The sequence below is a fragment of the Mustela putorius genome, unplaced genomic scaffold (assembly GCF_011764305.1).
Source record: "Mustela putorius furo isolate JIRA1106 unplaced genomic scaffold, ASM1176430v1.1 tig00003909_pilon_pilon_pilon, whole genome shotgun sequence".
Taxonomy (NCBI): domain Eukaryota; kingdom Metazoa; phylum Chordata; class Mammalia; order Carnivora; family Mustelidae; genus Mustela; species Mustela putorius.
The window spans coordinates 25,469,049-25,495,220 of record NW_025422057.1 but is presented as its reverse complement, the minus strand read 5'-3'; the positions used below and the strand labels follow the sequence as shown (position 1 = coordinate 25,495,220).

The window sequence follows — 26,172 nt, the reverse complement described above, 5'->3', positions numbered from 1 at the left end:
TGGGATCGAGCCCCACATAGGCTCTCTGCTCAGCAGGGAGCCTGCTTCCTCCTCTCTCTCTGCCTCCCTCTCTGCCTACTTGCGATCTCTGTCAAACAAATAAATAAATAAAAATCTTTATTAAAAAAAAAGAAGAAGAAGAAGAAGAAGAAGAAGAAGAAGAAACATCTCAAAGCAATGACCTAACCTTAATCCGTCAGAAATTAGGAAAGAGCAAATTAAACTCAAAATGAGCAGAAGGAAGTAAACAATAAAGATCAGAACAGAAATAAATAAAACAAAAACACTGGCAAAAAAACATCAGTGAAACAAAGGTTGCTTTCAACAATTTAACAATATTTGGCTACATTTATAATGAAGAAAAAAAGACTCAAATTACTAAAATCAGAAATGAAAACAGAGACATTACTACTGACCTTAAAGAAATAAAAACAAATATAAGGGTATGCCAACAAAATAGATAACAAATAAAATGGACAACTATCTAGAAACACACAAACTAGCCATACTGACTCGAAAAGAAATAGAAAATCTGAACAGACCAATAATTAAGTAAAAAGATTGTCAGTAATAAAAAAATCTTCCAACAAATATGAAAACTGATAGCTTCACTGGTGAACTCTATCAAATGTTTAAAGTAACACCAATCCTTATCAAACTCTTCCCAAAAATGGAAGAAGAGGGAGCACTTCCCACATCATTCTATGAAGCCAGTATTACATCTTTTTTTTTTAAGTAGGCTCCATGCCCAGCCTGGAACCCAACAAGGGCCTCAAACTCAGAACCCTGAGATCAAGATCTGAGCTAAGACCGCGAGTCTGATGCTCAACCAACTGAGCCACCAAGGTACCCCAAGACAGTATTACATCTTGATACCAAAGCCAGATAGAACATTACAAGAAAATACAGAACAATATCCTTTTTGCAGATACAAAAAATCCTCAACAAAATACTAGCAAACCGAATCCAATGAAGTACAAAACTACATGATCATTCCAATAGACACAAAAGGACATGTGACAAAATCCAATACCCTTTCAGGATAAAGACAGTCAAGAGACTAGGAATAGAAAGAAATCTCAAATTAACAATAAAAAGGAATTTCCACAACCTGATAAAGGACAGCTATGAAAAACCTTCAGTTAACATCATACTTAATGATGAAAGACTGGAAGATTTCTTCCCAAGATGAGGCAAAAGAGAAAGATATCTATGACCCAGCAATTGCACTACTGGGTATTTACTCCAAAGATACAAATGTAGTGATCTAAAGGGGCACCTGTACCCCAATGTGTATAGCAGCAAGGTCCACAATAGCCAAACTATGGAAAGAGCCTAGATGTCCACAGACAGATGAATGGATATAGAAGATGTGGTAAATATATACAATGGAATATTATTACACGGCCATCAGGAAACTGAAATCTTGCCATGTGCAACAACTTGGATGGAACTAGAGGGTATTATGCCAAGCAAAGTAAGTCAGTGAGAGAAAGACAACTATCATTTTCTCACTCACCTGTGAAATTTAAGAAACAAGCAGAGGATTATAGGGAAAAAAAGAAAAAATGAAACAAGATGAAACCAGAGAGGGAGACAAACCACAAGAGACTCTTAATCTTAGGAAACAAACAGAAGGCTGCTGGAAGGGGGGCTTGGGGGGATGGGATAACTGGGTGATGCACACTAGGGAGAGTATGTGTTGTAACGAGCATTGGGTATTCTATAAGACTGATGAATCACACACCTGTATCCCTGAAACAAATAATACATTATGTTAACTGAACTTAAATTTTTACAAAATAAAATAAAATATGCAAAATCCTAAAAAAAAAAAAAGGAAAGAAAGAAAAGAAAAGGATGTCTACTCTATTATTAATAGTTTTATTCAGCACTGTACTGGACAGTCTATCCAAAATTAGGCAAGAAAAAAGGCCTTCAAACTGGTAAAGAAGTAAAGCTATCCTTATCTGCAAGTGACATGATCTTATCTGTAGTATCACTAAAGAATTCAAAAAAACTATTAGAGGCAATAAACCAAGTTGAAGAATACAAAATCCATATATAAAAACTAGTTATACTCCCATAAAGTAGCAAAGAATAACCCAAAAATGACATTAAAAAAACAATTCCATTTACTATAGCATCTGAAATCATAAAATACTTAGTGATAAATGTAACAACAAATAGAAGACTTCCACACTGAAAGCTACAAAATATTGTTTAAAGTGATTAAAGAAGATCTAAATAAATGGAAAGATAGCCCATATTCATCAATCAGAAGACTTAATACTGTTGAGATGGCAATACTCCCCAAACTGATATACAGATTCAATATAATCCCTATCAAAATCCCAGCTAGCTTTTTTATAGAAATTGACAAGATAATCCTAAAATTCTTATGTACATAGGTGGGCCACAGAACAGCCAAAACAATCTTGAAAAAGAAACACAAAACTGAAGGACTCACATGATCATTTCAAAACTTAACACAAAGCCACAACAATAAAGACTATAGTACTGAGCTGAGGATAGACAAATAGATCAATGGAATACAAGTGGGAACAGAAATAAACATACACATCTATGACCAACTGATTTTTGACAAGGGTATTGAGATCATTTAATGTGGAAAGAATAGTCTTTTCAATAAATAGTGCCAGAATAGCTGGATATTAACATGCAAAAGAATGATTTTGGAGCCCCATCTTGTACCCAAAAAACTGGTCAAAAACCTAAATATAAAACATAAAACTATAAAAGTCTCGGGGCATCTGGGTGGTCTTTGGCTCAGGTCATGATCTCAGGGTCCGGGGATCAAGCCCTACATCAGACTTCTTGCTCGGCGGGGAGCCTGCTTCTCCCCTGCCTGCCACTCCTCCTGTGTGTGCTTGTTCTCTCTCTATGCCAAAAAAATAAATTAAATCTTTCAAAAAAAATACTATAAAACTCTCATAAGAAAACATAAGTGTAAATCTTTGTGACCTAAGATTAAGCAATGGTTCTTAAATATAACATTAAAAGCACAAGCAACAAAAGAAAATATAAACTGGACTTCATCAATATTAAAAAAAATTTGTGCTTCAAATGACTACCAGGGAAGTGAAAAGACAATCCACAGAAGGAGAAAATATTTTAAAATCATGTAGCAGACATAGGTTTGGTATCTAGAATTCATAAAGAACATATAAAACCCAGGCACCTGGGTGGCTCAGTGGGTTAAGCCACTGCTTTTGGCTCGGGTCATGATCTCAGGGTCCTGGGATCGAGTCCCACATCGGGCTCCCTGCTCCACGGGGAGCCTGCTTCCCTTCCTCTCTCTTTGCCTGCCTCTCTGCCTACTTGTGATCTCTCTCTGTCAAATGAATGAATAAAATCTTAGAGAAGAAAGAAAGAAAGAAAAGAAAAGAAAGAAAGAAAGAAAGAACATATAAAACTCAGAAATTTAAAAAAAAAACTAAGAAATGGACAAAAGATCTGAATAGACATTTCTCAAAAGAAGATATGCAGATGATAAAAACACTAAAAAATGCTCAACGACATTAATCATAAGAAAAATGGAAATCAGAATCACAATGAGGGGGCGCCTGGGTGGCTCAGTTGGTTAAGTGGCTGCCTTCGGCTCAGGTCGTGATCCCTGGCATTGGGCTCCCTGCTCAGTGGAAAGCCTGCTTCTCCATCTCCCTCTGCCTGTTGCTATCTACTGTGCTCTCTTCTCTGTCAAATAATAAATAAAATCTTTTAAAAAAAAAATCACAATGAGCTACCACTTCTCACACATGCTAGGACAGCTCTAAAAAATAGCAAATAACAAATGTCACTGTGAGGATGTGGAGAAATTAGAATGCTCATCAACTGCTGGAAGGAATGTAAAATGAAGCACCTACATTGGAAAACAGTTTGACAATCCTTCAAAATAAGTTAAAGTTACCACATGATCCATCAGATCCCGCTGCTAGATAATACAGCCTAAAAAACTGAAATTATGTCCATGCAGAACTTGTACACAATGGTCACAGTAGCATTATTCATAACAGACAAAAAATGGAAACAATCCAAATATTAAGCAACAGATGAATAAACAAAATGTGGTATATGCATACAATGGAGTATTACACAGCCATTAAAAAAATTAAGTACTGAGTCATGCAGCACATGGATGAATCTCGAAGACTTTAAGTGAACAAGCCAGATACGAAAATGACCATATATGATTCCACTTATATGAAGCATACAGAACAGTCAATTCCAGACAGAAAGTAGATTAGTGGTTGCCAAGGGCTAAGGGAGGAGGAAATGAAGAGTTATTTCCAGCAGGTAAGGGATTCTTTTTTTTTTTTTTAAGATTTTATTTATTTATTTGAGAGAGAGCATGAGCGAGGAGAAGGTCAGAGGGAGAAGCAGACTCCCCATGGAGCTGGGAGCCTGATGCGGGACTCGATCCCGAGACTCCCGGATCATGACCTGAGCCGAAGGCAGTCATCTAACCAACTTAGCCACCCAGGCGTCCCCCCTTTTTTTGGGGGGGAATTGACTGATGTTCTGGAATTAGTGGTGATGATCACACATTCTTGTGAATATACCAAAACCAATAACTTGTATACTTTACAAGTGTAAATATTATGGTATGTGAATTTTAGCTCAATAAAAAAAAAAAAAAACTACATTTTTAAAGTAAAGAACATCTGTTCATCAAAAGATTATTGAGAATAAAAGCCAAGACAAAAACTGGGACAATCACAAATCTCTCATGTCAAAAAAGTATGTACAAAAAACTCATATACAAATGCTCACAGCAGCATTATTCATTAAAGTAAAAAAACAGAAACAACCCAAATGTCCACTAAGAAAACAAAATGTGATACATCTGTAAAATGGGTGTGGGACTCAATCCCAGGACTCTGGGATCATGACCCAAGCAGAAGGCAGACGTTTAACCTACTGAGCCACCTAGGTGTCCCAAGACTGGCTTCTTAGAATCAGCATTATGTCCTTGAGAATCATCCAAGTTGCTGTGTCATCAACAGTTTCTTCCTTTTCCCTCAGTTATATTTCACTACAGATATACTGCATTTTATTTATATATTCACCTGCTAAAGAATATTTGATTGTTTCTAGTTTGGGGTAGTTATAAATAGAGATACTATAAACATTATTCACATAGTTTTTTGTGTGTGAACATAAGTTTTCATTTGTCTAGGCCAAACATCTAGGAGTAAGATTTCTGGGTCATATGTGTCTCTGACTTCAAAATAAACTACCACACTGTTTTGCAGAATAGCTATACTATTTTGTCCTTCTACCAGCAATGTATCAGAGTTGCTCCATATCCTTGGTAATATCAAGTACTGTTTTAGCTGTAATAGGCATATACACTGTAGCTTTAATGCATTTCTCTAATGGCTACTGATATTATTACACATGTGTTTTTACACCATCCACATATCTCTATAGGGAAGAATCAGTCTTCTGCCCATTTCCTCACTGGGTTGAATTTAAACTCCTTTATACATTCTGGATACAAGTCTTTTATCATTTATCATTTTATAATTTACAAATATTTTCTCAGTCTGTAGCAGCCTTATACTTAATAGCTAAAATCTGAAAAAAAAGCCCAAAGGTTCATAAACAGAAAATGGATGAATAAATTGTGGTATGCTGGTACCATGAAATGCCACATAGTAATAAAAAAGAACAAATTACTGATACACACAAAAATATGGATGAATCTACCTCTCAGACATTACTTTGAATAAAAGAAGCTATACACAAGAGTCTTTGAAGGTGAAATATGCTATCTAAATTTGAGTAATATTTCCTCAAATATAGTTTCATATCACAGGATTTCATTAAATCAAAGATCTGCTATCTCTTTCTTTCTCTCTCCCTTGTCACGACTACCCCTTTTCTATTTTACTTTAAGGCAGGTATTTGGAAGGAGCATATAGGGAATGGTGGCAGAGAAACAAACTAAGAATTTAGTATCTTCTTCTGATCAATAAGGTTTAGAGAATTTGTATTCCATAAAGTAATATCACCTTGAATTCCAAAAAGCACTTATATTTAGAAAATGCAAGGAATACCTATGATGTTAAAAAAAAAGTTGTGTGACTGAATTTATCTTTTTATATTAAATAATTACAGATTCATATGCAGTAATAAGAAATAATACAGAAAGATTCCCCCTTACTGTTTATCTAGTTTCCCCCAATGAAAATATCCTGCATAAATATAGTACAGTATCACAACCAGGAACTGACATTGACCTAGTTCACCAACTTTATTCAGATTTTACCAATTTTACATGCAGTCATGTGTGTATAGCCTTCATGTAATTATGACTAGAGTCAAGACAAAACAGTTTCAATCACAAGGATTCCTTGTGCCATTATTCTACAGCTACGCCCACCATCCTCCACCCACCCCAACCCCTAAACCCTTGCCATCATTACTCTGCTCTCAAACTCCAGAATGTTCTCATTTCAATAATGTTACAGAGACGGAATCATATACTAGGTAACCTTTTGAGACTGGCCTTATTAACTAAGCATAATTTTCTTGGTATAGCAAAGTTGTATGTATAGAGAGTTCAATCCTTTTTATTGTTGAATAGTATTCTATAAATCTAATGTTTTAAGCAAAACAAATAGGCTAAAAAACAAACAAAAAAAACAACTTACCAGCCCCTGAATCTTCATTTGTCACTCCTTAGGAACATGAAATACTAATCAAAACATTAGAATGAAATAATAGCAAAAGAAGTTTAACACAGTTCCGATAACTCTACCTCACTCTTATTTTGACAAGATATATGCCATCTACACATTATTTAAGGAACACAGGTCCTTGACATTCCCAAGGACCTGTATTTTCCATGTGATTTTGAATTCGTAAGATGGCTACTAAAATCTTAACTTAGCCATTTGAATGTGAGAATCCAAGTTAATTCAACTTAATCAATGATACAACTAAAAAGCTGAATGACCTTCATGTGATATCCATAGTGGTTAAGTGACAAAGAAATTAAAATTTATCAAGCTGGCAGTCTCTCTCTGTATAAAACCTCATACCTGTTTTTTTATTTGAAGTTAAAAAAAAATCATAACCACTTCTAATTCTATCAGTGTGCCAAGCTACAGGTACTACAAAATGATTTTATATATGTACAAATTCCTTTTTATTCTTTAAACATATATAATAATTTAAAGCTTTGATTGAAGAAGAAACTATTTTCAACAAGTTTAAATAATTACTGGTATGGCTTTGGAAGTGTAAATTTCAATTAAAATTTTGGGGGGCATAAATATACATAAAGAAATTCAAAGAAAAAGTGATTGCAATGTATTTTAAAATAAGGCAAAAAACTGACTAACCAAAAATTCACATGCTCAACTGCTTACCAAATTACAGTTCAATGTGATAAAACCACTGCTGAATTCATAAGCTGTCTTCATAATTCACTTACAGAATTTCTTCCATACTATAATTACAGAAATCTTCTATACTATAATCATCAAAATTTTATTTTTTTTAAAGGTTTTATTTATTTATTTGGCAGAGATCACAAAGAGGCAGAGAGGCAGGCATAGAGAGAGGGAGAAGCAGGCTCCCTGCTGAAAGCCCAATGCGGGGCTCAATCCCAGGACCCCAGAATCACGACCTGAGCCGAAGGCAGAGGCTTTAACCCACCGAGCCACCCAGGCACCTCTAATCATCAAAATTTTAAAAGAAAAAAACAAATACCTGATTTCAGCATCTTGAGCACAAACATGGAGAGCAGATGAAAAATCTAATTGCTCCATTGTTGGATATAGTAGATACAAATTCTTATCTATTTTGATCCCTTCTCAGATTCTAGGTGTTAAACAAGAGACTATTTAAGAGGTAATTATCTAACTTGCCTCCTTCAAGCCACTGTAACATCTGAGCAGCTCAGCCTATCTTCTGACCACACAGTAAAACTATTCCAAAGGGTTTGGCCTGATGATTATCCTCAGCCTAGAAGACTCAACAACCATTATAAGGAAATGGAAGAAGATCAACAGGCATACCTTCTGGAGACCAGTTTCTTAATAATGACTCATGACCATCATTTTTAAAAGACTAACATTAGCAAGAAAAAAGCTGGAAGTTAGATGTTTATGTACTTAACTAAAAATATTTAGCTTCTTCTAAAAAGGAAATTCTAAAGCATCACATACAAGGTAGTTTACGATAAATGATCATCATAGGCTGCCTAATTTACCCAATGTTTAATTACCCACTCCAGTAAATGCCTTTAATAAAAAACCCCCAGAAACAGAATATTCTACAAACCGACTTAACTGAAAAACTAAGATAAATGCCCTTTAAATGGCTTCTATTAAAATTTTTTAATTAACAAAAGCAAATACTTGCAAGAATTCAAGAACCCAAATTTTACATTAAAAGGAAATTCTGCAATACACTATGACATGAATGAACCTTGAGAACATTATGCTAACAGATACAAGTTTGTCACAAAAAGAAAAATACTGTATAATTCCACTTCTATGAAGTTCTTAGAGTAGCCAAAATTATAAAGTCACAGTATAATGGTGGTTGGTTGTCAGGAGCTGGGGAAGAGAGAACAGGGACTTACTCTTTAACAAATACAGTATCAACTGTACAAAATGAAGTTATAGGGATGGATACCAGTGATGGCTGCACAACAGTATGAATATACTTAATAATACAGAAGTGTATACTTAAAAACAGTTAAGATAGCAATTCTATGTTATATATACTTTACCACAATAAGAAAAAAGAAAAAAAGTTTCAAATGATCTAAAAATTTAAACCTTGGAGGTGTTTTTCCCACTGTTTCTATGATTTCAGAGTGTACTCTACTATATAAAGAATGTAGGGTGCAGAGGCAGTCTAAAATCTTCCAGGAAATATCATTCTAAATGAGTCAGAAGGACTCCGGTTATGACATATTAAATGCAACTAGGATACCTAATGTGTACTAGATGACCTCTCCTCATTGCATAATTCTAGCCCTTGTTTCCATTGATAAATATGTTACATCATAGCCAAATGTATGTAGCATAAAGACAAATAACTGAATGAGTATAATATACCAAATATTTTCTCCTTCCTCTAGCTTAGAAACAAATGAGTAATTGTAAGTTGCTGTAGATTCCTGGAGTTCCCATGCAACTTTTTAGCACTACCAGTACACCAGCATTTCTACTTATCCCTTGCTTTCCCAGCATGGGAAACAGAAGTATTTAATAGGGCCCAGGTCTTTCTATCTTATCAACTTATGGAAAGTGTAAGCCTCTAATTTCTGTCCAAGAACAAGTGACTTCTAAATGCAGTACCTACTTCCACAAATCTTAGCTACTTAAGATTAGGCAGAAATAGCCATTTAATTCAAACTGTTAGAAGTGACAAATAAGGGGCACCTGGGTGGCTCAGTCAGTTAAGCATCTGCCTTAGATGCTCATCCCCTGACGTATCTGCTTCCTCCTCTGTCCCTGTTCCTCCCCTGTCCCTGCTTCACCCCCACAGCTCTCTCTCTCTCTCTCAAAAGTAAATAAACTTTTTAAAAAAAATTTATATTGTGTCTACTGGCTACTTAATTAAATTGAATGTGGGTAATACTGGGTATTAGCAATATTTTCTTGTATTAACATTTTCTTTAAATTTTTTTAACTTTAACATTTTCTCTGAATCATTTTTAAAGTTTAAAATATGGGCATTTTAACATTAATATTTTTTAAAATGACAAATAGGGGTGCCTGGTGGCTTAGCTGGTTAAGCAACTGCCTTTGGCTCAGGTCATGATCCTGCAGTCCCGAATACAGCTCCCTGCTCATCAGGGAGTCTGTTTCTCCTTCTGATCCTCCCCTCTCTTGTGCTCTCTAAATAAATAAAATCTTAAAAAAAAAAAAAAGTGACAAATAAATTTAAAATATTTACATTTTAAGCTTTTTAAAGATTTATTTATTTGAGAGACTGAGCGTGAGCAGGGGAAAGGGCAGGAGAGAATCCTCAAGCAGACCTGAGCATGGAGCCTGAAGTGGTGCTTGATCTCACCATCAATGAGATCATGACCTGAGCCAAAACCAAGAGTCAGGTTTTAACTAATTGAGCCACATTTTTTTTTTTAAGATTTTATTTATTTATTTGACAGAGAGAATGAAAGCAAGAGCAGGAACACAAGCAGGGGAAATGGGAGAGGGAAAGCAGGCTTTCCACTGAGGAGGAAGCCTGATGTGGGGCTCGATCCCAAGATGCTGGGATCATGACCTGAACTGAAGGCAGATGCCTGACCATCTGAGCCACCCAGGCACCCATGACTGAGTCACATTTTAAACTTTTTTTGGTGGGCAGCAAAGCAAGGTTTTGAGCAATAGTAAAATTACAGAATAATGGCCATAAAGCTCCCAAAGAGGGAGGGGACCCAAGAGGGTTGCCCACATTTTAAACTTTAAAAATGATTCAGAGAAAATGTTGAAGTCTTAATACAAGAAAATATTGCTAATACCTAGTATTACCCATATTCAATCTAATTAAGTAGCCAGCAGACACAATTTAAAAAATCTATTTACGAACTATAATCGAGGGGCTCCTGGGTCACTCGGTTAATCGTCTACCTTTGGCTCAGGACATGATCCCAGGGTTCTGGGATCAAGCCCCGTGTCAGGCTCCCTGCTCAGTGGGGAGTCTGCTTCTCCCTCTCCCTCTGTAACTCCCCCTGCTTATGCTCTCTCTCTCCATCAAATAAATAAAATCTTTAAAAAACAAACAAACAAAACACTATTATCAGTTTGTGGAAAATATCAAATAAGCTTATTCTTAAAAAAAAAAAAAAAGAAGAATTTCATTCTTACAATTAAGGTACAATTTTTCAGCATCTGAAGACTTTCTTCAGTTAAGGACTTTTTTTTTTTTTTAAGATTTTATTTATTTATTTGACACAGAGAGCGCTCACAAGTAGGCAGAGAAACAGGCAGAGAGAGAGGAAGGGAAGCAGGCTCCCCAGCCAGCAGAGAGAGCCCGATGCAGGGCTTGATCCCAGGACCCTGGGATCATGACCTGAGCCGAAGGCAGAGGCTTTAACCCACTGAGCCACCCAGGTGCCCCAAGGACTTTTATTAGTAGATGTAAGAAATAAGAAATCTCCTCTTAAAATGCAGCAGTTTGATATACTAGTGGTTAAAAGTCTAGACTCTTGGGGGCACTAACTGGCTCAGTTGGAAGAATAGAGCGTGCAACTCTTTATCTCAGGGTTGTGAGTTCAAGGCCACAGTGAGTGTAGAGATTATTTAAATAAATAAATATCCAAAAAAAAAAGGTCCAGACTCTGGACAGGGTTTGAACCATGAACTAGCTATATGATCATTAAACTGCCTAACTTCTCTACATATTAAAACTTCATCATCTGTAAAATGAAGATAATATGTGCCCACTTTATAGAGATGTTTTGAGGATAGACAAAATACTTACCGATGATAGGCTTCTCGCCGATACTTTTTCAGGGCATGCTTATCCATGTTAGCAGGCATATCTGCTGCATTCTGTAACCGATCACTCCAGGAGGTTGTCATTTTATTTCAATTGTATGCTGAATTCTAGAAAAGAAAATCAGTAATTTAGTGGCTTAATGTTAGTATCTATTTACTGTTGTGCTGTTTTAATTAGAAAAATTCTAGGGGCACCAGGTGGCTCAGTTGGTTAAGCATCTGACTCTTGATTTCAGCTCAGGTCATGATTTTAGGGTAATGAGCTTGAGCCCCGCATCAGGCTCTGTACTGAGCAAGAAGCCTGCTTAAGATTCTCTTTGTTCTCCCTCAGCACCCACCCCCTCACACTCGCGCACTCTCTCTAAAATATATATATATATATGCAAAAAATCCAAACTGATGTTTCATCAGTAAAGATATACAGATGGCAAATAAACACATGAAATGATGCTCAACACCATTTATCATCAGGGAAATGCAAATTACCACCACAACAAGTTTCTACTACATGGGGGTATAGTAGTACTGGTGTACAGTAGTGTGGTATAGTGTAGTACTGGGTGGCCCAGTCAGTTAAGCATCTGCCTTCAACTCAGATCATGATCCCATGGTCCTGGGATCAAGCCCTATATAGGGCTCCCTGCTCAGCGGGGAGTCTGTTTCTTGCTCTGCTTGCTGCCCCCCTTACTTGTGCTCTGTCAAATAAATAAATAAAATCTTAAAGAAGAAAAAAGATTCCACTACATGCCTGTTAGAATATTTATAATTTTAAAAAGACTGACCATAACAAACTTGGGTGAGGAAACAGAGCAACTAGTACTTTAATACACCACCAGTAAGACTATAAAAATGGTACAAGCACTTTGGAAAAGTTTCCTATCTCTTTAAAAGTTAAACACACATCTACTTATGTCCCAACCCTTCTAAGTAATTATCCAAGAGAAATGAAAGCATGTATCACGTAAAGACTTATACACAAATATTCACAGTAGCTTTGTCTGTAATACCCATAAACTAAAAACAACTCAAATGTCTATACAGGTGAAAGAATAAACTGTAGTATGCTCATACTACTTTGCAATAAAAAGAAATGAACTACTGAAAACATGAATAAATTTCAAAATTATGCTGAGTGAAAGCAGACAAGACATATAATATGATCCTATTTACATAAAATTCTAGAGAGTGCAAACTAATCTACAGTGACAGAAATAAGATCAGTGGTTCACTAGGGCCAAGCAATAAGGCCAAAGAGGGACCCAGGGAAACATTTGGGAGGGATATGTTCATTGTATTAATTATGGTGACTGTTTCATGAGTGTATATATGTCAAAACTTACTGTATACTCTAAATTTGTGAAGTTTACTGTATATATTTTTAATACATTTTTTAAAAGGATTCTATTTATTTGAGACAGATACGGAGAGAAAGAACATGAGCAGGGGGAGGAGCCGAGGAAGAGGGAGAAGCAGACTCCCCACTGAGCCAGGAGCCTGAAGTGGAGCCAGATCCCACAAGGACGTTAGGATCATGACCTGGGCCAATGGCAGACACCCAGCCATCTGAGCCATCCAGGTGTCCCTACTGTATGTATTTATACCTCAGTGAAACTTTTTTAAAATTCGGGGTTTGTTTGTTTTTTTTTCTTTCCTTAAAAATTAAAGGTTGTAATTATACTAAGAGATTTCTCCCAAGTATTTTAATTATTTTACTACTTTCTTCAAATTATTTGCAGCAAAAATTCAAAGCACTCTCAGGTCAATCATGGACTAAACAAAATATATTTTATTTTAAGAATTCAAGTTACACACTCTCAGCAAAGGTAACATCCAACTTCAGGGGTGCCTGGGTGGCTCAGTCTGTTAAGCCTCTGCCTTCAGCTTGGGTCATGATCTCAGCATCCTGGGATCGAGCCCTACATTGGCCTTCTCTGCTCAGTGGAGAGTCTGCTTCTCCCTCTTCCTCTGCACCTGCTGTGAGTGCACTCTCTCTCAAATAAATAAAATCTTTAAAAAAAAAAACATAAAACTAGGGCGCCTGGGTGGCTCAGTGGGTTAAGTCGCTGCCTTTGGCTCAGGTCATAGTCTCAGGGTCCTGGGATCGAGTCCCGCATCGGGCTCTCTGCTCAGCAGGGAGCCTGCTTCCTCCTCTCTCTCTCTCTCTGCCTGCCTCTCTGCCTACTTGTGATCTCTCTCTGTCAAATAAATAAATAAAATCTTAAAAAAAAAAAAACCATAAAACTAAAGTGTAAACATAAAATGATTATCATTAATATGGGATAAAATCTGCCATGATGTCTATACAGTTATGTGAAGGTAAGGGGGTAAGATTGTCTTTTGAACTCTATCCACAGAATCAATCTATCTAATGCTTAACTATTTTTCATAGTAATATTAAAAGTAAAGATGAAGGGGCGCCTGGGTGGCTCAGTGGGTTAAGCCGCTGCCTTCGGCTCGGGTCATGATCTCAGCGTCCTGGGATCGAGTCCCACATCAGGCTCTCTGCTCAGCAGGGAGCCTGCTTCCCTCTCTTTCTCTCTGCCTGTCTCTCCATCTACTTGTGATTTCTCTCTGTCAAATAAATAAATAAAATCTTTAAAAAAAAAAAAAAAGTAAAGATGAAGATGCTTTATCAACTGGCCAAAAAAAAAGAGAGAGATTTCTATTAAGTAAGATACATTAAGTAAATATACATTTGTCACCTGTTTACAGTGTCAAGCTCGAGTAGTTTCTTTCACTAAGGTACAGCAATGACTAATACCAAATAAAAACCTCAAATTTTAATTCCTTTCAAAAAATATGGTAGTTAGAAATATTCTTTGTTTCAACATAAAATAGACAATCTGAATAGCAACAAGAGAAATGAACTTTCAAGCATTTGAAATACAAGAGTTTCACGCTTTAAAAATATTTCAGGCAAAACATACTCCTTTCACCACTAACACCACCCTCCCCCCCAAAAGGGAAACCAGCTGCTCCACCAGCTCCAGGCAACTGCGAAAAACAGGAAGCAAAGAGTAACTGAAACTGCAGGATAAACCTGGGTAGCAAAACCATTTTAAATGTTTCAGATCACATCAGTAATTCACTCGGAAAGGAGCTGCACTTGAGGGGAACCTGGGTGGTTCAGTCAGTTAAGCACCTGCCTTTGGCTTGGGTCATGATCTCGGAGTCCTGAGATTAAGCACCGCTTTGGGCTCACTGCTAAGGGATGAGTCTGGTTCTCCCTCGTCCACTGCCCCTCCCCACCCCCCCATGCTTTCTCACAAATAAATAAAATCTTAAAAAAAAAAAAAAGCAGCACTTAAACACATTACATAGCACAAGCCTATTCGGCAAAGTGTTTTACACTGCATATTGAACCAAATACTTATTTTTCAACAGATAATAGGTAATGATAACAGTACATAAATATGAACTCTCAGAGTTTTACTAAACTTGACTGGAATTTATTCTGTTTGAAATATAAAACTTGAGATTGCTAAGTTTTATAATCAACCATTCTAAGAACACTGCTTTGAAACTTGAATAAAAAGGATCACTTTGAATGGTTTCTTAAAATTTTCTCACCAGCTTGAAATTTATTTTAAGCTTCAAAAATACAAATTGAGTTGCATATTAAACTAGTTTATAGAAAAAGAAGAGTTAAAGTCACATCCTCCATTTGTACGCCTGGTTCTGAACTAAGTAGGCACATGTGTTTGTGTACGTGTGCGCACACGTGTATAAAGTAATAAAATCACTTTATTATAGTTGACTTTTTAAAAACATTTCCAGGCATCTGAGCAGCTCAGCTGGTTAAGCATTTCCCTTCGGCTCAGGTCATGATCCCAGTGGCCTGGGACAGAGTCCCATGTCAGGCTCCCTGCTCCACAAGGAGTCTGCTTCTCGTTCACTATCTCGTTCTCTCTCTCTCTCTCAAACAAAGTAAAAAAAAAAATTTTTTTTTTGTTTAAATAAATAAATAAAAACATTTCCTTTGTGGGGTACCTGGATAGCTCCATCAGTTAAGTGTCTGCCTTCGGCTCAGGTCATGATCCCAAGATCCTGGAATGGACCCCCACATGGAGCTTCCTGCTCATGGGGAGTCTGCTTTTCCCTCCCCCACTACCTCTACGCACCCCCAGCCCCACTTAAGAGCACTCTCTCGCTCTCTCTCAAATAATCTTTAAAAAAAAAATGAAAACATTTCCTTTGTTGTGATACAAAGGATACTTAACAAAATAACTGATATGACCTTATTTCTGCTCTTATGTTCCAGCAACTTGGTAACAGCTTTAAATGTACAATCCATATAATTAACACAGGTTATATACGAACTATAAGGTATGTTGAACTGAAAGATACTGATAATACTGACTATACAGTAAGCCTTACCAATTAGTGCTATGGACCATTTCTACCAAAAGGAAAATGCACATATGTACAGTCAGCTTTACAAGCTGCTGCTGACAGTAAGGGAAAGACTTTTTCCCTACTACAATCCTTGATAAGTCTCTACTATGGACATCTGTTCGGTAAAGAGGCACGTTTTACACATAGCCCTTGAAAACCCTATCCCTTGACCAATGAGCAAGTAAAACCAAGGAAGTATAGTGGTCAGTTTTGTTTTGTTTTTTTTTAAGATTTTATTTATTTATTTGACAGATCACAAGTAGGCAGAGAGGCAGGCAGAAAGAGGAAGGGAAGCAGGCTCCCTGCTGAGCAGAGAGCCCGACTCGGGGCTCGATCCCAGGACCCCAGGATCATGACCTGAGCCGAAGGCAGAGGCTTTAACCCACTGAGCCACCCAGGAGCCCCCATGGTCAGTTATTTTTAACAATATGTGTGGCTTAGCATCCCCTCTGTAACATGACCGCAAATAAACTAACTTACAAATACATTCCCTAGAAAACAAGGGAAGTCAGATCCAGGTTTAGATTAATTCATCTAAAAGTACTGCTAAAAATCTAAATCATAGTATCTATAATTAATAGCATAGAGACCAAGGGCTGGCTGCCCCAAGATGGGCCTCTTTGACATGAACATTATTTTGATTTAAAAGCAGTCAAGGGGCGCCTGGATGGCTCAGTAGGTTAATGCCTCTGACTTCGGCTCAGGTCATGGTCTCAGGGTTCTGGGGTGAAGCCCCACATTGGGCTCTCTGCTCAGCAGGGAGCCTGCTTCCTCCTCCTCTTGCCTGCCTCTCCACCTACTTGTAATCTCTGTCTGTCAAATAAATACATTTTTTAAAAATTGGGAAAAAAAAAAAGGCAATCAAAACCCAGCAGGTTCAGGAAAGCTCTTTACCTCTCCCTCAACTACCTGCTTGCACCAAGAGAAGAGCTATTAACAGAGATTCCCCTAAGATGCTTAGATACATAAGGCAATCTTTGTTTCCCAACCATTTTCTCTCAAGTCCTTGCTAAGAGTCTTTCTACCCTTTGTATCCTCAGGCCCTTAGCCCCCTCCTCAGCTCACACAAGCATCACGTTGCCTGTCTCTGGAATCTCTATGTCTGTGTGGATTGTTCTATGTATGCTATTAAATTTGATTTCCTCCTGTTAATTTGTCTCATGTCAATCTGATTCTTCATCCAGCTAGGACTCTAAAGGGCAAAGAAAATTCTTCCTTCCTGAAAATGGTGTCATCTATAATCCAAAGAATTGCGCTTTGAAAGAAACTATAGCTCTAAAAGTATTTTTGTAACTTTTGCTCCTTCTAATAATACTAAAAGTAATACATGGAAGAAAATATCTTAAAAGTATTTTAAGTTATTTAAGTTATTAGTAGTCAAGTTTTCCCCCAAAGGGAGACTTCTTAAAACTGCTGTATATAAACTGTGTTAAATGTTTCATTAACTTCTTGCCTTTTGAATAGTTCATGACAGTTTTTTGTTCATTTTTCATTCCATTAGTTTCATTCAGTTCTATCTGAATGGACTTTTGCCCTGGACTATACATTTCAGGAAAAGGCAAGCATTCATAGTTTGCACGCCAAGTGATATACACAGCTAACAAATTTCAACTAATAAACTCACACCTATCTATGCATATTATTTGCTATCCTCTTACCTTCCTTTCTTTTTCTTTCTTTCTTTTTTTTTTTTTTTGCACATTAACACTTCCAGACATGATATATTTTTACAGTTAGAGTCAGACCCTTTCTCTAAAATGTAAGCTCTCTAAGGGTGAGATTTGTTTCATTTGTTGCTGTAACCCCAGTTCCTTTAACAGTAGACTTGATACAGACAGGCAGAAACAAATGGAACTCCTAAACCTCTACACTTGGAAGTCTTTGCTTTTTAGAAGTTAATTCTTGTATAAGCCTGAAAATGCAAGAATACTGCACAAGTTCCTTTTAATGCTCTAAATGAGTCTTTGTGAAATCTTTTGGTTCAGAAACACAAGATTCTTGGCTTGATTAACGTAATATTTTGCTAACATTTCGACATCGGGCCTTGGAACAAAAGGTTCCTTGTTCTCTGATGGAAAATAACAAAACTGAGAGGAATCCTGTCAAGTGAGAAATGCAGTACCTGTTGCCTTGACAATTGGTTTTTCTTCAAGCAATAACATGCTCCAATCTCTAGTCTGAAACTGGAAAGTATAAATTTATTTCATCTATTCCTAAAGTTCCTAAATATATACAAACAAGACCTGAATTTTGTTAATGTTCTTCTCTTCACCATTCTACTGCTGCTACTCCTAGAATTGTTACCTCAGCCCTATCACACAGAAGGCTAAATATCTGTTCTACATCAGCATATGAAGGCTGTTTTTTTTTTGTTTGTTTTTTGGGGTTTTTTTGACAGAGAGAGATCACAACTAGGCAGAGAGAGAGAGGAGGAAGCAGGCTCCCCGCTGAGCAGGAAACCCAATGTGAGGCTTGATCCCAGGACCCCGAGACCATGACCCGAGCCAAAGGCAGAGGCTTAACCCACTGAGCCACCCAGGCGCCCCTGAAGGCTGATTCTAACTAAATGTTTTGAGTAATATAAGACCTTCTACAATAATGGTCATTGACACAAAGAACAAGTATGTAAAGAAAACATTTTAAATGAATGGGCAGGAGGATATGTAGTAAGCCATCTATTTCTTCAAAATATTGCTATAATTAACTACGGTCTTTCAAAAGCATAAAGGTAATGAAGCCTAACAGTTTTTACAATCAGCCAATATAAAATATTTTTCACCTTCAGTAATGATTCTTAAATACTCTTTTAAAAAGGAGGCAAAAAAAGAAAGTCTAATTTCAAAATGAACGAATTCTTTTACTGATAATTTCCTGGCTCACAATTACACTGTTGTACCTATTACCTTTCCTCTCACAAAATAAAAAAATAAAAATAAAAATCAGAAAGTCAGAAATAATCACATTATTTCTACTTCTTGGTTTATAAATTCACATTTATGGATTAGTCTGCTTATTTGGTAAAAATTCAGAGATGTGTAAGTTCAATGCCTTAATAACCCTAACTTAACAGCTAACATTTAACATTTACTAAGTGTTCACCTTTTTCACATATTATTTTAAGCACTATACATATCTTTCTGACTTCTCACAACCATGTGAGTTAGGTGCTATTCTGGCATACAAAGAAGAAAAGAGCATACTGAGGGGCGCCTGGGTGGCTCAGTGGTTTAAGCCTCTGCCTTCAGCTCAGGTCATGATCTCAGGGTCCTGGGATGGAGCCCCACATCGGGCTCTCTGCTCAGCAGGGAACCTGCTTCCCCCTCTCTCTCTGCCTGCCTCTCTGCCTACTTGTGATCTCTCTCTATCAAATAAATAAATAAAAATCTTTAAAAAAAAAAAAAGAAAGAAAAGAGCATACTGAAATTAAATAATTTGACCTATGTCATAGAATTATACGTGTGATGAGGAGTACAGATTCTAAAGCCACACTGCCTGGGTTCAAAACGTAACTCCAACACTGATTAGCTCTATGACTGAGCAAATTACACAATCTCTTCAGCTTCTTCCACTCCAAAATGGTGAGAGTTGGAACAAGGATTCAATCCATTAATAAGTGCAAGGTACTAAGAACAATGGCTGATACATAGTGCTTAATCATTTATTATTTATAATGGTAGAGGCTGCAATGTTCTACAATGTTCTACATTGCAGCTTCTGCACAATGTAGAACAGTAGTTCCGGCCCCTTATCCATGGTTTCCCTTTCCACGGTTTCAGTTACCCATGGTCAGCTGCAGTCCCCGGAAGCAGATGATCCTCCTTCTGCCATATAGGCAGAAGGTCAATAGTAGCTTAAGGTTATGTCACAATGCCTACGTCATTCACTTCATCTTATTACGTAGATATTTTATCATCTCCTGTCATCACAAGAAGGGTGAGGGCAGTACAAGAAGATAATTTAGAAGACATTACATTCACATAACTTTTATTATAGTTTTGTTCCATAAAACAACTGGCCTGGGCTCTTCAAATATATTATTATGAAAACAAACAAAAAGATGGACCTGATGTGGATTAAAAGTAATTACAGGAAGGGGGTGGGATTATGGACATTGGGGAGGGTATGTGCTTTGGTGAGTGCTGTGAAGTGTGTAAACCTGGTGATTCACAGACCTGTACCCCTGGGAATAAAAATATATGTTTATAAAAAATAAAAAATTAAAAAAAAAAAGTAATTACAGGGACATGACAACTAAATGCAATTCATGATCTTTCACTAGATCCAGGACCAAGGGTTAGAGTGGAGAATAACTATAAAGTTCATTTGGGCAGGAGGCGGGGGGGGGCTTGGAGAACTTAGTCGGTTGTGTCTGACTCTTGATCTCAGAATGGTGAGTTCAAGCCCTGCATTGAGGTCCACACCAGACCTTCTTAAAAAAAAAAAAAATCAGACTAAAAAAAATCTTTTAAAAAGGGGTGGGCGGCGCCTGGGTGGTTCAGTGGGTTGAGCCTCTGCGTTCAGCTCAGGTCATAATCCAACATTGGGCTCTCTGCTCAGCAGGGAGCCTGCTTCCCCCTCTCTCTCTGCCTGCCTCTCTACCTACTTTCGATCTCTCTTTCTCTATCAAATAAATAAATAAAAATAACATCTTTTAAAAAAAATCAGAAACACCTAAAACTCCATAAACAAACTGGTTTATTCATATAATGCAACACTACAAAGTGATTAAAATGAATGAACTAAAGTCTTATCAACATGGACACATATTATAAACAACGCTGGGGTGCCCAGGTGGCTCAGTCAGTTAAATACTTGACTCCTGATTTCGGCTCAGGTCATGATCTCAGGGTCCTAGGATTGAGCCCCGAGTTGGGCTCCCCAGGAATCTGCCTCTCCCTTTATCTCTCCCACTTCATGCTCTCTCTTGCTCACTCACTCTCCAATAAAATCTTTTTTAAAATGTTTAACCAAAAAAAAAAAAAAAAAGTTGCAAAATCATATGTATAATGTATTAAATAAGAGGAGTATGTGTACTAGTGGTGGCTGGGTGGCTCAGTCAGTAAAGCATCCAACTCGATCTCAGCTCAAATCCCGATCTCAGGGTTGTGAGTTCAAGCCCCACGCTGGGCTCCAAGCTCGGCATGGAGCCTACTTAAAACACACACACACACACACACACACACACACACACACACGGTAGGAACTAATAGTTCAACACTCTCCAAGTCAATTTAATCCTTCTGATTCTGTATTCCACCTAAAAAGAAGGCAGCTTTGCTGCTCTGCTGACAATTTTGCTATTTTTATTGTTTTTCATTGGCTTATTGCTAAAGTTGTTTTCCATTTAAGAAAGAATGAGACACACATGGGTGGCTCAGTCGGTTAAGTGTCTGCCTTCACCTCAGGTCATATTCCCAGAGTTCCACCTGGAACTCCCTATTCAGTGGGGAGTCGGCTTCCCCCTCTGCCCCTCCCCTCACTTGTGCATGCACACACATACACTCTGTCAAATGAATAACTAAAACTTTTTTTGAAAAAAAAAAAATGAACAAAAAGCCACTGCAAACTCTGGTAACCAATCACAGAACACAACCAAATTTCAAATAACAAAAAGTCATATAAGATTTACTATGTCAGGTGACAAGAAATTCAGTAATCTATAACAATTTGCAATCAACATCCTTAAAGCAAAGAACTTTTAGGGGCATCTGGGTTACTCTGTCCATTGACCATCTGACTCTTGGCTTCAGGTCAGGATCTCAGGGTTGTGAGACTGAGCCCTGAATTGGGCTACCAGCTCCGCAGGGAGTCTACTCAAGATTCTCTCACCTTCTCCCTCTGCCTCTCCCCCCACTCACATATTTTTTTTTCCTCTCTCTCTAGGATAAATCAATCTTTAAAGGAAAGAACTTTTTTAGTTCTGAACCTAAAAAACAACACAAACACCTACCACTCATTACAAAAAATTATCTTGGGGCACCTGGATGGCTCAGTGGGTTAAGCATCTGCCTTCAACTCAGGTGATGATCCCAGGATCCTGGGATAGAGCCCCAAAGCCGGGCTCCCTGCTCATTAGAGAGCCTGCTTTTCCCTCTCCCCAACTCTTGCTCCTGTTCTCTCTCTCGCTCTCTCTCTTAGAATAATAAATAAAACCTTTATTTAAAAAAGAAAAATTATCTTACTTCATTGTGCTGTATCTTCCAAAAATCTACATAGCCTATCTTGTAAGCAGCTTATCAGAAATTCTATCTCTAGCTTTATCTCATACTATTACTCTACCACATACTTTTAGTGAGAGCAATCTATTAATTAAACCCTCAATATATCCACCTTCGCATCTTCTTACTCTCCTGTCATCATCACTCATGCTTTTCTGATCCCACCAACATGCAGTAACATCCCCACTCTGAACAAAAAACAGTGAGAGTTAACATTTATAATTTAATGTATGCCAGTATTGCTTCAATGGAATTATCCCACTTAATCCATACAACCTTGTGAAATTTGTTCTATTTTTCCGTTTTTCGTGGTGAGAGAAACTAAGTGAGGTCTTCCATCTTCTCCAAGGTTGCACGGCTGGTTAAGTTGCAAGCCAGATCTCAAACCCAGACTCCAAAAACCACACTCTTAAACATACGTGATGCTATCTCCTGGCTCAAAGTATTGAAGGGCTTTATTGCTCAAATGTCACTGAGCATATGCCCTGTGATATTTAACATGTTGTGTTCCCAAATGTTGTCCAAGTGGCTCAAAATACTACATTCCTTCAACAAAAATACTGAGAGCCTGTACGCCAGGCAATGTTGACCACTGGGTATAAAAATATGTTACAGAGCCTTTACAAATGAAAAGTAGATGAATTCTTCAGATACGTGGACATCCCAGAAAGTGGGTAAATGAAAATTAAAAATATGTACATAGCAAGTGAAACTACATAAAAACTATGTTTAAATAGGAATTGGAAAAGAACTTAGTTATACATCATATGATAAAGTTGGGGTCTGTTTCTTGTTCTGCTCTTTCATTGAATTAAGCTTTTTGTTAAAAAAGCTAAGCAATGAAAAGATGTATTTAAAGAAAAAAGGCTTAAGTGCTTTCTTCCATAAAACAGCAAAAACAGGGGCGCCTGGGTGGCTCAGTGGGTTAAGCCCCTGCCTTCGGCTCAGGTCGTGATCTCAGGGTCCTGGAATCGAGCCCCACATTGGGCTCTCTGCTCAACGGGGAGCCTGCTTCCCCCTCTTCCTCTGCCTGCCTCTCTGCTGACTTGTGATCCCTCTCTCTCTGTGTCAAATAAGTAAATAAAATCTTAAAAAACAAACAAACAAACAGCAAAACAGCCTAGAGACAGACAAATGAACATCCCTAACATTCCACTATAATTTGGCTTTCTTTAGGAAGATAAACCTATTGTCAATACTAAGGCTTGCAGATACCATCAGTAAATATCTCTCTATACAAATCTTCCTACAATAATAAACTTTTGGAAACCTGTAGCTAATTGTAAATTTTCATACCATGGAATCAAATTTTAGTACTGAAAGAAACCCGGGTGTCTGGGTGGCTCAGTCCCTTAACCCTCTGCCTTCTGCTCAAATTCTGATCCCAGGGTCCTGGGAGCAAGCCCTCCATCTAGGTCCTTGCTCAGCGGGAGCCTACTTCTCTGTCTGCCTCTTCCCCAGCTTGTGTGCTGACAAATAAATAAAATCCTCAAAAACAAACCAAAATACTGGAAAAAACCTTGCAGAACTCTCCTTCAGCCCTCTCATTTTACAGACTGACTTGCTAAATTTTTAAATCTAAATGCAGCAACAACCTGTAAGAGCTGAAATTGTAGCAGCTTATACTGCAAAAGAAATGCATTTCAGAAGTAGTCCGTGTGTGCTACCATCAAGCTATCATGCAGAGGCCTGGATGTCTTCATCTGGATAAATTCTAACCATGGTTGAGAAGTGTCCCAGTAAGGACTCCTAGATGGCTCAGGGGTAGAGCAGGCGACTCTTGATCTCAAGGTTGTGAGTTGGAGCCCCACATTTGGGCATGAAGCCTACTAAAAGAAAATTAAGAAAAAAAAAGAGTGTCGTGGTAACTATTTAAAAGGACTTCAATCACATTAAGTCTCCACGGTAAACGGTACTGTTTCAACATTCTTCCTTGTGGGTTACACTTAGAATTTGCATCCGCTGTCTTAAGAGGCAAAATGAACAGTGTGCAGACATTACAAAACAAGCACAGTTCAATCAAGAACCTGTCTGCACCCAGACACGCACGGGCGCACGCACGCACACAGCCCTACAAAGGTGACCAGTCACTGCGGATCACTGTACTTTGCATCCGTCAAACATAACGGCCACAACGCCCACAGCTCTACCCACTGCTTTTAAAAGCTGAGGCCTACTGGCGTCAAAACCTCCAAACGTTTTGCTTACAACGAATGGTTCAGGCCTCAGATCTGCATCTCCCCTCGGCTTTCACCAGCTTCAGGGGACCCCAAGAAAAAAAAAGGGGGGGGACGGTCCGCCCCCAGACAGCTGACGCCTGACTTGGGAGCCGTTTAGACATAACGAGCTTGGTTTTTGTGGCGGCTCGCGATTCAACGTGAGCTTTCCAGGAAGTGCTGCAAACGACAAAACAACTGGAATGTGGTCTATCAGGCCGGCAATTTCCTGCGGCTCTGGCGAAAACGTTGTCAACCTCGCCTCCTACCACCGCGGTCCGCTAGTTCCTTGGGGGCCACCCGGAACGCGCAGGGGGTGAAGCCCTGGAAGGGGGACGGAAAGACTGGCCTCCGCTGCCTGCGGGAGGAAGGCGGCGTCCTCCGGAAAAAAATAACCGGAACTCAGTAAAGAAGGGTCCGCCTGAGGCGAGATGGGGGATGCCACGGGCGTGAGAAAAGCGGGGGGACCCGACACGGCGAGGCTGGCTCTGAGGAGACCAAGCCAAGGGCCGTGCTCCGAGGCGAAGGCGGGTCCCCGCGAGCCGACGGCAGAAACAATGGCGCGAGCGTGACGTGGGGCTGGGGGCGTCGCCGCGGAGGCTGGGGCCGCTCTGAGGCGGGGGCCAGCTGGGGATAGGTTTGGGGGTGGGGGGCGACATGCGGCCACGAGGGTGTCGAGTCCGCGGGCCCTGGGATGGAGGAGAGGGGCCAGAGGGGTGCAGCGGCCCGGGTGGGGCCGAGGCAGGGGCAGGCGGCGTCTCCCGGTCCCAAGTCGCGCGCTCTGCCGCGCACCCTCCCTGCCTCTCTCGCTCGCTCTCTCGCTCGCCCGCTCCCTCCCCGCCCTCCCGCGAGTCCCGCCGCACTCACCGGCCCGCCGCTCGGCAGCAATCCCAACGCGCAACTGCCGCAGCCGCCGGGGCGCGCTCCTTCCCCGCCCCCGCCGCCCCGGCGCCGCCCCCAGCTCGCGCCCGGCCAGGGACCGGCGTGCTGTTCTTTCCGCAGCTCCGCCGAAGAACGAGGCCGCCGCGACGCTCCCTAGCAGCACAGACTGAGAGGACCCTGGTTGCCTGGGCGCCCTAGCGCGGGTTTTCGAGACCCACAAATATCAGAACAGCAGTCGTTGACGACCTGTGGGATAAGGCACATTGACAACCCTTACATTTCATTTAGGTCTCCATCCCTTGGCTTTGTGTCTGGCCCCTCAGCAAGGCCCCACCAACACTTTCCCTTAAGGGGATGGGGCATCCTTTATCTCCTGGTCAAACAGACCTTAGACCCCTTCTGGTTCAGAAGGGACACACTGAGCCACCCAGGTGCCGCTGTAATTGAATATTTTAGGAGTGCTTTGTTTTTTTCCTCAGTGATAAGATTCGGGGTAGTTTCTTTTCTTCTTTATACTTGTCCATAAATTTCCCAGATTTTCTACATCATTTATACTACTTGTATAATCAAGAACTTTGTCTCCAAAAGTCAGAAAAAATAATTTTAAAAATCTGGGACATGTGGGGTACCTGGGTGGCTCCGTGGGTTGAGGCCTCTACCTTCGGCTCAGGTCATGATCGTGCCCGCAGTGGGCTCTCTGCTCGGCGGAGAGCCTGCTTCCTCCCTCTCTCTGCCTACTTGTGATCTCTGTCTGTCAAATAAATAAAATGCTTAAAAAAATAAAAATCAGGGACATGTAATAAGTTAAAATATTGGGGAACAAGGACCTCATTCAGCTGGGGTCATGATCTCAGGGTCCTGGAATTGAGCTCAGCATTGGGATCCCTGCTTATCCGGAAGAATGCTTCTTCTTCTCCCTCTGACCCTCCTCCCTGCTTATGCCCTCTCTCTCTCTCTTTCTCTCTCTCT

At 39.2% G+C, this 26,172-nt stretch overlaps 1 protein-coding gene across 2 annotated transcripts in view; it reads right to left on the bottom strand.

The window, feature by feature from the left end:
• NT5C2 (5'-nucleotidase, cytosolic II) overlaps positions 1-25,337 on the bottom strand; it is an 89,947-nt gene extending 64,610 nt beyond the window's left edge. For both annotated transcript variants that reach the window (XM_004749354.3, XM_004749355.3), the window contains exons 1-2: positions 25,189-25,337; positions 11,476-11,600 (exon numbers count right to left, since the gene is read on the bottom strand). In XM_004749354.3, coding sequence (XP_004749411.1) covers positions 11,476-11,576 — 101 coding nt within the window. In that variant the 5' untranslated portion in view covers positions 11,577-11,600; positions 25,189-25,337. The remainder of the gene's footprint in view (positions 1-11,475; positions 11,601-25,188) is intronic.
• Positions 25,338-26,172: the final 835 nt, after the last annotated feature.